Here is a 15,467-nt window from a genome sequence, read left to right as displayed (position 1 = left end):
TGCCTGGCTCCTTCTTTAAGGTCAAGCGAAGTGGGGGTTACCGAGTGACCCCTAAGCTTTACCAGGATTGAGGTCTTCATGGTGTCTGAAGGTGGAATGCCAGTGGGAGGGAAGCACCCTGAGGGGCACCCAGAGCTGCCACAGCTGTGAAGCTGGAGCTACACAAGTCCATGTGCTCAGCTCCATCCTCCCTGCGCTGGGGCAGGACCACTTCCTCCCCCCTCCCGCTCTGCTCCCAGGGCTGGAGCCTGCACAGCGGTCCTGGGCCCCACCCCCAGCCCTGCGGGCCCAGGAGCCTGCTTCCGTCTGCCTGGCCAGCTCTGCTCCAGGGCCCAGGCCTCAGACTGTGCCCATCTCCCATGCAGACTGCTGTCAGGTTGATGCTAATCCTCCCCAGTGCCCATTCACCCTCCTCCAGTTCCTCCTCCGTTCAAAGCTCCAGTTAGGGCCCTGGCTGGTGTCTCAGTGGTTAGAGCACTGGTCCAGGCACTGAAAGATCAAGGGTTCGATTCCCGGTCAATGGCACGTACATGGGTTACAGGTTTGATGCCTGACCCTGGTCAGGACATGTATGGGAGGCAACCAATTGATGTGTCTCTCTCATATCAATGTGTCTCTCTCACATCAACGTCTGTCTGTCTGTCTGTCTGTCTGTCTCTCTCTCTCTCTCCTCCTCCTCCTCCTCCTCCTCCCCCCTCCTCCTCCTCTCTCCCTCTTTCCCTCCCTTCTACTCTCTCTAAAAAAAAGCAATGCAAAAAATATCTTCTATTGAGGATAAAAAAAGCTCCAATTAGGGCAAATCTTTAAGGAAAGCCTTTCCTTGGTGCCACATGCAGCCTGAGCCTGGCCAGAGCTCTGCGGCATGGGCCACAGGGGCGCCAAAGACACCCCTCCAGGAGGACAGCACTGGCGCTGGGCGCTGGCAGAGCCACCCCAGTGTCCCTTCTGCTGCCCAGTGTCCTTACACAGCACCTCTCATTCCCTGGAGCAGTCACTGCAGTGGGTTTTTTGGGGGTGGGGGGTGGTGAGGAGTGGGGTCACCAAAGTGCCCCAGTTTCCAAATATGATCTCTGGAGAAGTCTGAGGCCCAGAGCCCACCCACCTCGAATCAGGTCTAAACAGCACCATGTGGTGAACGCAAGGCCTCGCTGCCCAGGCAGCGCTGGCACCGCACCGGGCCAGAGCTCTGCTGGGAGCTCTGCTCAGGCCGCTGCCATCACAACAGCAACTGCCAGGTTCCCCAGAAGGTGGAAGCCCTCCTCTCTATTTCAAGGAGAAACCAAATACGAGGTGACTGATTCCTCACAGCCGCACAGGAAGGTAGGAACTGGCCCTCACGCCCCTTTCAGAGGAGGAAGTGTGGACACCCATGTGTTCCTGAGTTCCACTGTCCTGGAATTCTGCCAGCTTTGACCTGGAGAGAAAATGCCACCAGGCTCTCAAAGGAATGGAAAATACCAAAGAGGGTTCATGAGTGGAAAGGGAGGCCATCTGCCCTTAGCCGCTAACATTGGCAACGGGCTCAGCTGCCCACCAAGTCCTTTGTCAAAACCAGCTCATAAGCCGCATGTGCCACCTGCTGGCAAAACTAGGATCTTGCAAATGAATCCCATTACTCCTTATAAAAAAAAATAATAAAAAAACAATCCCATTTACATTGCAACAAAAAACCCACTTAGGAAAAACTTAACTAAGGAGGTAAAAGACCTTTACTCAGAAAATTATAGGATGCTGAAAAAAGAGATAGAGGAAGATATAAACAAGTGGAAGAATACCTTTTATGCTGTGTTCATGGATTGGTAGAATTAACATCATTAAAATGTCCACACTACCCAAGGCAATCTATAGATTCAATACAATCCCTATTAAAACACCAATGACATATTTCATAGACCTAGAAAAAACTCTTCAAATATTCATATGGGATAAAAAAAAGACCCTGCATAGCCTCAACAATCTTGAGAAAGAAGAACAAAGTTGGAGGGACCACAATACCAAATATCAAGTTATACTACAAAGCCCCTGTAATCAAAATAACCTGATACTGGCACAAGAACAGGCATATAGACCAATGGAACAGAACAGAGACCCCAGAAATCAACCCAAACCATTACATTCAATTAATATTTGGCAAAGGAGGCAAGAGCATACAATGGAGTCACGACAGTCTCTTCAATAAATGGTGCTGGGAAAATTGGACAGATACATGAAAAAAAATGAGACTAGATCACCAACTTACACCATACACAAGAGTAAACTCAAAACGGACAAAAGACTCAAATGTAAGTCGTGAAACCATAAACATCCTAGAAGAAAACAGGCAACAAAATATCAGACATCTCATGTAGCAGAATTTTCACGGATATATCTCCTAAAGCAAGAGATAATAATGGGACGACATCAAACTATAAAGCTTCTGCCCAGCAAAAGAAACCAGGATCAAAACGAAAAGGAACCCACTGTATGGAGAACATATTTGCCAATGATACATCTGATAAGGGGTTAATTTCCAAAATATATAAAGTACTCGTACAGCTCAACAAAAGGAAGAGAAACAATCCAATTAAAAAAATGGGCAGAGGACCTGAATAGACACTTCTCCAAAGAGGAGTGTCTATTAAAAATACAGATGGCCAAGAGACATATGAAAAAAATGCTCAACAGCACTAATTATCAGAGAGATGCAAATTAAAATGATAGGGAGATATTACCTCACACCTGTCAGAATGGCTACCATCAGTGAATCAACAAACAAGTGCTGGTGAGGATGTGGATAAAAGGGAGCCCTAGTGCACTGCTGGTGGGAATGCAGACTGGTGCAGCCATTATGGAAAACAGTGTAGAGTTTCCTCAAAATATTAAAAATGGAACTCCCATTTGACCTAGAAATATATCCTAAGAAGCCTAACACACCAATCAGAAAGAATGTATGCACCCTTATGTTCATCGCAGCACAATTTATAATAGCTAAGATCTGGAAACAGCCCAGGTGCCCATCAGTAGATGAGTGGATAAAAAGCTGTGGTACATTTATACTATGGAATATTATGCAGCTGTAAAAAAGAAGAATCTCTTACCCTTTGAGACAGCATGGAGGGACCTGGAGAGTATTATGCTAAGCGAAGTAAGTCAGAGAAAGACAAGTATCACATGATCTCACTCACATGTGGAATCCAATGAACAAAATAAACTGATGAACAAAATAGAACCAGAGACATTAAAGCATAGAACACACTGTGGAATCTCAGAGGAAAGGGGGGTGGGGTGAGCAGGAAGGGATCCACCAAAGAACTTGGGTGGAGTGGGTCAGTGGGAGGGAGGGGGAACGGGACATGTGTAATACTTTCAACAATAAAGATAAATTAAAAATAAAATAAACTTCATGAAGTCAGTTTTATAAAACACATGAAGTCAGCCATTGCAATAGCCCTGGGAGGGACTATCGCCCACCTCACCCGACAGGAAGCAGCCTGGGTTTGCGAGTTGGACTTGCCCTGGAGGACCCAAACTCCCCTGAGCTCGGCTGACCTGGGTCTGCAGGAATCAGCAGACCCCGCCCTCTAGTCTAGGACCTGTCTGGCCAGGGCTTCTTATTCTCCTTTCAATCTGCTGACCCCTCAGCCACCCCCACTTTTCTCTCAAGACATTGTGATGTTTTATACTGCATGTCCTGCCCATGTTTCAAAGCTTTTCACCCCTGCCTCCCGGCCACTCAGTCCTTAGCCATCGGAGCTTCGCCCTTGGTGCAGGCGGCGCTAATCTCACACGGGCGACACCGCACAGGTGTCCCCTTCTCGTTTCCGCTGTCAGCGAACTGACACTGCAGGGCGCCCGCAGCGGCGGGACCTCACGAGGGGGAGTCGAGGGGGAGCCGAAAGGCAGGAGGAGGCTCTGAGCAGGTGACGCGCAGGTGCCTGCACAGACTGCACGCTGGTCCGTGACCCGAGGGGACATGGGAAGCCTTCTTCCCGCACAAGCCCTCCCAGGGCCAGCACCCCCTCCGCCTGCTAACTGGTGCGTGAGCTTAGCCAGGGCACCGAGCCCCTTCCCATCTCAGGCGAGGACCGCTGTCGGCTGGGCCCTGAGGCCCCGTCACCACCTTCCAGCCCACTGGCGCCCCCTGCCAGGCACCCTCCCAACCAGAGGTCTGCGCAGAGCACTCATTCTCAGGACTACAAGTTCCTCTACCTTTAAATGAAGACAATTCCTCCAAAACGTTTCATTTCCGGCCCCAGGTTTTAGTTTTATTTCCATTCTGTTCTCGCTGCACACTCCGTGCCCATGCTGGGCATGGCTCATTCCTTGCCCATCCACTTTGAAAACCCTTGCCTGTCCCTTAACCTGGGAAACGCCTCCTCTCCAACCTTCCGTAGCCAGAGGCTCCAGCAGCTTCCCGAGCGCACAAGGCGTCCCGTTAGTCCCTCCCCTCTCTGCGCAGGGCTGGGCCTGAGCGCGCTCACTGATGAGATGAGATTGGATGAGATGAAATGTTAGAAACCCAACATTTACAAAGTGCATTTGAAGTAACTTTTAAGTTTAAAATAAAGTCCAGAGACACACTGGTATATTAGTTATAAAAGCTAAAAAAGTTTTTTAAGCACAAACCAGTGCGATGGAACTTCATTCCCATAAAGCCAACGGGCCTTCCCGGAACACTAGCTAATGCAGCCCCGGAGCGAGACCGGTTCCTCCTCACTCGGTGCCGCGCCTCCCAAGGCCTGGCAGTGGCCGCCGCGGCCGAGCGCTCGGCCATGCCGGACGGTGACCTGGCAGTGGCCGCCGTGGCCGAGCGCTCGGCCATTCTGGGCGGTGAATTGGCAGTGACCGCTGCATCTGAGCGCTCGGCCATTCTGGATGGTGACCTGGCAGTGACCGCTGCATCTGAGCGCTCGGCCATGCCGGACGGTGACCTGGCAGTGGCCGCCGTGGCCGAGCGCTCGGCCATTCTGGACGGTGACCTGGCAGTGACCGCTGCATCTGAGCGCTCGGCCATTCTGGACGGTGACCTGGCAGTGACCGCCGTGGCCGAGTGCTCGGCCATTCTGGACGGTGACCTGGCAGTGACCGCTGCATCTGAGCGCTCGGCCATTCTGGACGGTGACCTGGCAGTGACCGCTGCGGCAGAGTGCTCAGCCATTCTGGACAGTGACCTGGCAGTGACCGCCGCGGCAGAGCGCTCAGCCATGCCGGGCGGTGACCTGGCAGTGACCGCTGCAGCCGAGCGCTTGGCCCCTGGACAGTGAGCTCACCGCAGGGCCCATCTGCCTTTGCTCAGCGCAGAGGTGCGAGTGCAGGGCACGGGGCAGCGCGGATGCGGGACCATCTGAGCAGGAGTTGAGGGAGATGGAGCGTCAACTCCCAGAGCCTAGGCACAGGCAGCGGTGACCCGCCAAGCAGCCTGCCCACTGGCGGCAGTGGGAATGGACGGGCCAACCTGAAGCCCGGGTTTGGAAAGAGATGCTTTTTAAGTATTTATTCCCACTAAGTGGTCATGATGGCTGTTCTCTTACATGATTCCCAAGAACTAGGGCAAGGATGTTGAAGCAAAGTCCCTTAAGCAAAGGTTTCCGCAGTGATTTCAAGCACCAGAAAAGCAAGCGCAGATAAACCAGGAAACCGGAAAATGGTTTAGGCTCCTCAGTCTACACAGAACCGAACCTAGGAAACCTGCCCCGGGGTCACCCTTGCATCCCACCTACAGGGCATCTTAAAATCACCCGGGAAAACTTTTCAGCAAAAATTCAGATAATTTTCAATGAAAACACTTAATTTCATAGTGTTCATACCACTTTTTCTTTTTTATTTAAAATATTGTAACCAATGAACATACTAGATAACATTGTCTACATCCAGTGGTGCATGTTTCATGACTAGGGCATGAATGATAAAAACCACAATGATCTCAGCATTCCCTACAAAGTGCCCCATTTGTTTGTCTAGAGGAGGGAATGGAACAGGGGGAGGAACGAGGAGTGGTGTTGTCCAGGGAAAACGCAAATGGCAGTTACCATATTTGGGTTTCAGGCGGTAACGCCTGCTGAACAGGATAAACTGTAATGAGAAAATAGATGTCACAGTTCAGGTAGACAGCTAGTTCAATTTAAATTCATCATTCGGCTAAAAGTTTAAGAGCTTCTCAAAAATATACCAAATATCGGGCCTACAAAAGTAATTTATTTCTTCGTAAAGTTTAGACTTAGTCCTTTTGTAAAATGTGAAGGATGGACTGATGTCAGGAGCAGGTTTCTACTTGCAAAACAGACAGTAAAACGTCCGACAAGCACACCCAACAATGCCGAAGCTACACAGCAGGAGGTCTGACATGGAGTCTCTTACTGATGCCAGTATGTATTTCACATACTTACTGGTATTGTGTCAACACTGACCATCAAGTGTTTCACACACACTTATACTCACACCCAGTAAAGAGCTAACAGCAAGGGCTACGGCTTACTTGGGAAAGCATAGAAAATTAGTGTGAGGTAGTTCAATACAAACCTAATTTGTACGTTATTGTGAGAATAAAACATTGTGCAAAACTAATCCACAGGTAATAGTTCTTAAAATTCAGTAATGAAGAGAATCTAAACCAGAAATGACCAAAAAGTGTTACTCTTACTAGACTCTCCTAAGAGCACTTAACTAAGAGCAGTTAGTTTGAAATTAATTAGGACTTGTTTTCCTTATGAGTTTTCTAATCATACCCCAAACTATACATTTCTGTTCAATGCCCTTTACCCCTTCATCTTTCTTGCTATTAGGAAAATTAGTTTTCCCTGATTCAGAAAAAAACCTAAGAGAGATGAGTGGAAACACACTCTATAGTAACAAGTAAAGGACAGAGTTGACATTGAGGCTGCTAATGACAAGATGGTGGCTTGTCTTCTACCTGTCAGTTTACTGGGACCTGGGGCTTCATGCGGTCATTCTACAGCTAATGCGACCAATGGACACTCACAAGCTACAACCGTGTTTCTGAGAACAGACTATGCTTTCACCTCAGTATGTGCAGGCTTTGCCTGGGCCATACCGAGTGGCTGGTGTGACCCATGCTGCCTGCGACCCGGAGCAACTCCCTGGCCTGCCGCCCACTTCACTCTGACACCGTCACCTTTTCGGGCAGCACAGCAGGGTGAGCATGGGGGAAGCTGGCTGCTGTACACACAACCCGCTTCTCTGGGCGGCCAGGGGCTGGGTGGCAGCTGCGTTTCTCTGGGGAAGTCTGGTGTGATGCGTGTGCCTCTACCCCCCTGGGAGAGTGCGTGCCAGGAGCCACAGCCACGGAGGGTGCGTGGCAAAGCGAGAACTGTTCAGCTAACAGTAGGAATGGGCTGAGATGCTCAATGTCTGTGTAGTGTAAGTAAGCAATCCCAACAATTATTTTACAAACGATCAATACACATTAGAGGGTAACAGAATAGTAAGCAGGAAGAAATATGTAGAGAGAATTATAATTAGTGTCTCTTTCCTAACCTATAAAGTTGAGTAATAGATCTTGGTCAAAATAACTCTGACAGTAAGAAGATGGTACATTAAGTGTATAAAATTGAAAAACCAAAGTTTAAGGTAAGGTGGCTTTACATGAAGTACTGCCGGAAAGAAATCTTATTTGTAATTTCTGTTAAACAAACAAACAAACAAACACAAATGTTTAAGATATTTTAAAGGTTCAAAAAGTTTTAAAAATAAAACGAACATGTATATCTATACCTTAACAAATTTAAGAGGGAACGCTGTGTATTTAGATACTGCATTTTAAAACCCTAGGCACACAACATTTAACAGACTTTGTTTTCAAGAAAGAATTTAAGCATTTTTGTCTCCATTAACTAATGAGTTCATTTTCTCTGGATCAACTGAAACATGCTGGTTGGCAAGTGGGAGCTGGCATTTACAACAAATGATACAGTAACAACACCTGGTTTTCTTGCTTAACCAACATCTGTATCAACAGAGATGGCTTGTTAGCAATCAAACCTAAACTATGGGGAGCTTCTGAAAGCATGTCAGTTGTTAAAGTGCAATAGTGAAATGGTCTATCCTAGAAAATAGAGCTAGTTAACTGTCAAACTCATATACACAAAGGACACACTCATGCTTAAACGTCTCCACACATCCAATCCTGTTTCTACAAATCAGGGTGTTACAGTCTCAAAACTCTAATTTGCTAAATGAAATTAATGCACCATGTTGTATGAGTATTAAAGGGACTGATACAAAGGTTGACAGCTTCTAAAGAGACTGGAAATCATGACTTTAAACCATCAAAAACAAACTTGCTATTTCAAATTATATAAAAAGGTTAATGTATTTGAGTCCTAAATATTGCACAGTAACAATGATCACTCAAAGGAATTTTGCACTAAATGTACAAATCACATGCCAGGCGAACTTGGAGACACTGTGTTGCGCTGCACCAGTGCTTGCTCCTGTTGGTCACTAACTCCAATGAGCTTTCTGCTAGAACCTTGCCACGTACCTAAGTGTGCACTTCCTAGTTCATGACATGAAATCCCTCTTGTTCCAAACATGACAAAAGGTCCTGGGGCATCACAGACAATGCATTCAGAGATGAGACTTCAATGACATTTTACTTAAGAAAAATTCCGTTGTAAAGAAATAATTCTGCAGATATAAAATGTAAACAGTTACATCACTTGTCAGGAGCAGCACCATTCTTACACTACTCAACATCCACATTGCAGTTTTACTGAAAATCAGATATAAACAATGACAGTCTCAGACTAAACAATCACCATTTATGCCTGCTCTGCTCAGTGTGGAGAAACGGTCCTGGGAAATGACACCTTGCATATGGCTGTGTGCTACTATTTTCAGATGAACGGTATATTGCTTACTGGATACCTCGCCTACAGAAACCTAGAGAGGCTCTGGAACCTCCGACAGCCAGTGGAGACAGATTTGCTACAGGTAGAAGCAAGTGGCCAGAATCACCAGGCTGGTGCTCAGCTGACTGCCACTCCAGCAGGAAACCGAGAGGCCCAAGGCCCCACTGCGAGAGAGGAAGGGCCAGCTCCAGGCCATCCACCACTGGACCTGCAGCCTGAGGAGCTCAGCTCAGTGTGTGCAAGAGCAGGCTCACAGCTACAAGTGAACCATCTGCTTATCTGCACTGAAATGTATTACTCATGAAGTATCCTTTTGACTTTATGTGACGGTGAGGTTTGAGCATGCCACAGACTTGCAGGAAACACCGTATTCTTTTCACTTTACTTCTGTTGGGTAAGGGGTGGGGGGAATAGAAGGGTGGTGGTGGATGCCCAGCATCTTCAAAAACATGCTCAGAGTTCTTCTGCCATTTAGATGATGGGGCTTTTGCCAAAATTCATGTAGGATTACTACCAATAGTTGTAACTAAATTAGGATTGGCAAGTAGCAATATTGGAGGTTTTTTTTTTGTTTTTTTTTTTAACACGTTCATCATTTACAGTAGTTATTCCTGAATATAACTGGCTATAGGTTACTTTCCCTCACTCCTCTGTGGTTATTTCATTGATAAGCACATAACCCTGAAGGATAGCATCATGAACAAAACATTTGAAATAATTTCTAATTAAAAAAAACTATAAAAATCTTAAATAATTCATGATATAGGCAAGTCACCACATAATAGTTGCTTTGATAAACAAAATCTTACAAATTCAGTAAAAAAATCAGCAGCATAAGATAAAGCAAATATGCAAAAATTTAAACCATGATAAAATAATTAGGTTTACATTATACAGTTAATTACAGCAAAAATACAATACAGTTTTGTTGCTGTTTTAAAACAACTTAAGTTTTAAATTACATCACTTGAAATTAAAAAAAATAAACTACTACAAAATGAATTCTACATTTTTGAAAAATCACTCAAAATAAGACCACTGACTTAGTTCTCAAAGTAGTTCTATCAATGACTAAACGAGTCCCCATCCCTCCCCTCCCACCCCCCAGGCCCAAGTAGTCATCTACAGCAGCCCAGAGGTCCAGCTGATGCTTCTAGGCTGCTGTCGGTATCCGAGGCCAAAGTTGGATCTGTTGACATTGAAGATACGTCGTTGACAGATGGCGATGACGATGGATGCTGAGAGCCATTGATCACTGCTGCACCTGTGCTATGAGAAACAAAACAGCAAATCAGTTGCAGACAGAGTTGCAGACCCAGTCACTTGTACTATATTGGCTACCTCCAGTGGTCAATGACTTTTCTCTTGGCTTTAAAAGGCCCACTAAAAATAATCACAAGTGAAATTCGGAACAACACTAATTTATGAGCTCTTTTCATTACAACTTATGAGGTGAGAATTTGAACATGTCTTGAAACCCAGTGTCCTGTCCTTTCCACAAATTTGTTTTCAGTTCAAGATAAGAACTGTTAAGTTCAAGACACATTTAGAAATGGTCCTATTGCAAGATTCATAAATGGGCTTCAGGCTGTGTGAGAATACTGATGTTGTTATTGTAGACAGTAAGGGAGCACCAGGGAGTCTCCCCGACTGCCCAAAATGGTGCAGGGGGAGATTCTTACACTGAGCACACCAAAAGATAGAAATATGAGTGGAGAAGGCCTGAAGGCGCCAAGAGCTAGAAATAGGAATGGGCAGGGCCTGAGGGCACCACACGCTAGGAATATGAATGGACAGGGCCTGAGCCACCAAAAGCTAGCAAGATGAATAGACAGGGCCTGAGCCACCAAAAGCTGGAAATACAAATAGGATCCAAGCAGCCAAAAGGTTGGGAAGATAAATGGATATGGCACCAAAAGATAGCAAGACAATTGAATAGAAAAATAATAATAATCCCTTCCCTTCCTTTCCTATCCCTAGAAGAACCACAGGCTTGAGCAGGAAGAGAGACGGTCTCTGAGATGGGAGTTCGCTGTTCTCTAAGGCAGTGTGGCTTCTGAATAAAACATCTTTTCTTTTGCACAAGCACCTGTCTCCTGAGTTTGGCTTTCATTGCAGTAGGCAGCAGAATCTCTGCTTTGTTATTTGGTTATTTTTTTTTTGGCAACTCTGGTGGGACACCATGGACCGCACAAGTCCTGGAGGGCCTGGGCTGAGGCCCCAGCTGCCTGGGGCACAGCAGGCTGACCCTGACTCAGGAACAGGTCCGTGGGGATTTTCCAGCAGCTACCAAGAGGTTTTCCTGGAGAATTTCTTTGCACTTCCTCTCAATGCATGTTACTAAAATGCAGGCTGGCGAAAGGAAGCTGGTTTTGGGGAGCAGATGAATCACTACAAGACCGGGTAAGTCAAACTGCATGCACACTGGGGTCCTTTTCTTCCCGCCACTTGGGCTTTATGCTATCTGGGTCCCGTCAGGGCTGCTTGTGCTATCAGCTGGCAGAGTATAAGACCTTAGGACTTGTTTGTATTTGTTTGTATTAATGGAATTATGGGCCCAAGCTTTGTTTATATGTTCCCATTTCGTCTGGGGTCTTGCTGTAGTTACAGTTTTGGCTTTGTACTTTTGTGCCATCAGGGGTTGTTCTGTTTCAACTCCTGAATGAAGGCCATTGGGTCCAATTTTAAAGATTAATCCATGTACAGCTATGATCCAATGACTAAGGAGGAGTTGGTTTTCTATTGTAATAGAAATACTTTCTATTTCTATAGTAATTACTATATATACTTTAAACCAGGGGTCCTCAAACTACGGCCCATGGGCCACATGCAAATACAAATATTGTATTTGTTTCCATTTTGTTTTTTTACTTCAAAATAAGATATGTGCAGTGTGCATAGGAATTTGTTCATAGTTTTTTTTTTTAAACTATAGTCCGGCCCTCCAATGGTCTGAGGGACAGTGAACTGGCCCCCTGTTTAAAAAGTTTGAGGACCCCTGCTTTAAACTATGGGGAAAAAATGTCCCCTAAATAGTTCCCTAAATTACTACACCATCATACAGTTGGAATTGTTTTGCCAAAGGTCAGAGAAATGAGATGAAATCCCTTACATCCAGATGTTTATGTCTTTACACAACAAGAATTTGGCAAAAAAAAAGGGGGTGGGGTGGGGGGTGGGGGGAGGACCTAATGACCCAGAGAAGGAAATTGGCTTCAAAATAGTAAGACACAGGGAAAAACGAGAAATGAGGAGATAAGTCTCTTTAAGACCCTGAACCCAGGAGACCCAGGATTAGCAAGAGGAGAATTTCGCCACCATTACCCCAGCTGCTGGATGCCCCTGAGATAGGTGCACATCCGAGGAGTGACATCCCCACTCCTATATGATGAAGGAATGGTCTCCCCCTTGAAGTCCTGGCAGGGCACCCAATTCGGCCGGGGAGCATCCCTAGCCAGAGAATCACAATTCCCTCTGAGGCAATGCCCTATAGATGGAATAAACCAGGAAGGCCAGCCTGCTGGTCACTATTGGGCCTACACTCCATTTTCAACTTCAGATTTACTGAATTGGAAAAATTTCAGCCCCTCATAAAGGGCGAATCCTCAGAAAATGGCAGATCTCAATACCTCCATTTTTTGTCACTCACCATCCAAACTGGGCAGATGGGCAGGCTCTCCTTAACATCCTGCTAACGACAGGTGAAAGGCAGCTAGTTACAGATAAAGCTAATGAAAAGGCTCATCGTCTGCATGAAGAGAATCCTAATGGGACCCCCAACCCAGCTGGGATGACTCCCTTGACAGAGCCCTCCTGGGAAGCACACAGCGGGCACCTAGCATCCCGGGAACATGACGGAAGGGCTGAAGAAAGGATCTGTTGGGCCTACCAAAAGCACACTGGTGCTGACCCACAGGTACCAGAAAATGTCCGGAGGGGAAGCATGACTTTTTCTGGGCAAAGTGCCCAGATATCAGAAGGAAGCACCAACATTTAGATGGGGTATTGGGAATGAATCCCTCCCAGCTGGTGGACACAGCCTTGAAAGTTTACCATGCCTGGACCCAAGGAAACTAAAGCAGGGCAATGTGTTCTTAGAAACAGTGTGGGAAATCAGAAGGGAAAGGGAAAGACCCACTAGCACAGGGGTGGGCAAACTTTTTGACTCGAGGGCCACAATGGGTTCTTAAACTGGACCGGAGGGCCGGAACAAAAGCATGGATGGAGTGTTTGTGTGAACTGATATAAATTCAAAGTAAACATCATTACATAAAAGGGTACGGTCTTTTTTTTTTTTTTTTTTTTAGTTTTACTCATTTCAAACTGGCCGGATCCGGCCCGCGGGCCGTAATTTGCCCACGGCTGCACTAGCATCAATCAATGTGCCTGCTGCAAAGTGGAAGGCCACTGAAGAAAGGACTGCCCAGAACTCAAAAAGAAAAAGGACAGAAACCCTTGCCAGGAAATGTGAGAAAGGAACGAGGAATCTGATGATGAATGAGGAGGTCCAGAGGCTCCCCTAGACACCTCCAGACCCATTACTATTTCCCTGCAGGCGCCCCAGGTACAATTAAGGGTAGGGAACAAGCTAACTGAATCACTGTAGCGACAGGAGCTACTTACTCAGCACTAAGTACAAAACTAACCAAGAGAAGCCCAGCTGCGGTGATGGTTGCCTGAGTGACCAATTACAAAACAGCTGTTCCTGCGACCTCTGGAATGCCAGCCTGAGGATCAAAAACTTGTGCATAGTTTTCTCTCCTGCCAGACTGCCTGGTTCCATGGCTGGGCCAACCTTTACTGTGCAAACTGCATGCACACATAACTTTCCCCCTGAGAAGCAGCAATTACGTATCAAAGTTCTGCTGGAACGTGCTCTCCAGCTCCAGGTGCTCCTGCCCTGCCCAGGAGGAGCCAGAGGTGAGCTCTTCCCACCGGAGATCCACACGCCGTTGATGGAGCCGTTTGGGCTGATGGAACCCAAGGTAGAGCAGTTAACATCCAACCATAAAAATTAACCCTAAAGAAAGGGCACGGATCCCATGGAAGAAGCAATACCCCCTGAAAAAGGAAGCTTTAGAGGGAATTCAACCAGTATTGCAGAAGTTGTTAAAATCAGGATTAATTCAGCCATGCCAGACCCCCTGTAACACCCCATTTTGCCAGTGAAAAAGCCTCACTCTGATGAATATCGATGTGCACAAGATCTTAGGACCATAAATGATGTTGTCCAGGACATTTATCCTACGGTGCCCAACCTTATACTTTGACAACCACAGGGCCAGGGACAGCAAATGATTCAGTCCTAGACTCGAAGGATGCTTTTTTCTGCATCCCAATAGACGAACAGGCTCAACTACTATTTGCCTCTGAATGGAAGTCCCCAGAAACTAAAGCCATGCCAACACTGTTGGACTGTGTGGCCACAGGGATTTAAGGATTCCCAGCCCAAACCTGGGGAAATATTAGCAAAAGATTGAAGGGATGTTCAATTTAAATCGAGAATTCTTCTACAATATGTAGATGCCTTACTACTAGCTGGTAATACTTACAAAGACTGTTTGCTCAACACCATCACAGTCTTGGGCAGGGGTCCTCAAACTTTTTAAACAGGGGGCCAGTTCACTGTCCCTCAGACCGTTGCGGGGCCGGACTATAGTTTAAAAAAAAACTAGTCGGCTGCTAAGCAACAGGCAGCGGCGGGCCGTAGTTTGAGGACCCCTGGTCTTGGGTCATTTGGCAAAAAGAGAATATAAAGTATCGCCTCATAAGGCCCAGTTTTGCAAACAGGAGGTGGCATACCTGGGATTCCAATTGAAACAGGGCACTAGGAGCTTGATGGTTGATGGAAACCCAGCCATTGCTACAATAAAAATCCTGGAGAACTCGAGGCAGCTTCATGGATTCTTAGAATTATGGGGTTTTGCCGAATTTGGCCTTAAAATGAAACCACTGTCTAATTCTTTGAAAGGACTGGACTCTGAACTTCCTGAGTGGACAAGAGACTGTCAGGCAGCACTGACACCTTAAAGGAAAAACTAGTTTGGCTCCTGCACTAGGATTGCCCAATTTACAGAAAACTTCTAAATCATACATTCATGAAAGGCAAGGAATTGAACTTGGGGTGCTAATCCAGACCCTGGGGAAACCACAGCCTATTTCTCAAAGAAACTAGATCACCAGACAAAGGGATGCTACCAGGCCTCCCGGCAACAGCAGCTCCCTGTGACATCTCACAGGAAGCAGAGACATTCACTCTGGGCAACCTACTTGTACTACACCAGGTCCTAAAAGGGATGCTTTCATGAACCTAATTAGACCACATTTGAAGGGTCCTCATTTATAAAGAACCAAGCCCGTAAATACCAGGCACTCCCTACGGCCTTGCTCCACATGAGAGTAGCACTCCGAAGGGGGCTTAAATTAAACCCTTTTGAAATAAGGGAGACCCTTCCAAGTTTCTGTTTTAGAACCTTCTCCTTTAGATTTAGAACATGAATCAGAAATCAAACAATATGTTCAACATTTAGGGCAAACACCAACAACCTTGCTCATTGCAGGTCTATCTACTCATCTGATGAGCTTTACACCCATTCCAGCAGGGAGACCCGTCTTACT

At 46.4% G+C, this 15,467-nt stretch overlaps 1 protein-coding gene across 4 annotated transcripts in view; it reads right to left on the bottom strand.

The window, feature by feature from the left end:
• Window positions 1-5,779: 5,779 nt before the first annotated feature.
• Window positions 5,780-15,467, bottom strand: part of MAPK8 (mitogen-activated protein kinase 8) — a 119,399-nt gene continuing 109,711 nt past the window's right edge. For 3 of the 4 annotated variants that reach the window (XM_059662071.1, XM_059662069.1, XM_059662068.1), the window contains one exon: window positions 5,780-10,113. In XM_059662071.1, coding sequence (XP_059518054.1) covers window positions 9,968-10,113 — 146 coding nt within the window. In that variant the 3' untranslated portion in view covers window positions 5,780-9,967. Of the gene's footprint in view, window positions 10,119-15,467 lie in introns of all 4 variants that reach the window. The other variant, XM_059662070.1, reaches the window with a different exon arrangement.

This window comes from Myotis daubentonii, chromosome 13 (assembly GCF_963259705.1).
Source record: "Myotis daubentonii chromosome 13, mMyoDau2.1, whole genome shotgun sequence".
NCBI lineage: Eukaryota > Metazoa > Chordata > Mammalia > Chiroptera > Vespertilionidae > Myotis > Myotis daubentonii.
Note: the sequence above shows the minus strand (reverse complement) of the source record. Positions and strands in the feature narration are given on the sequence as shown.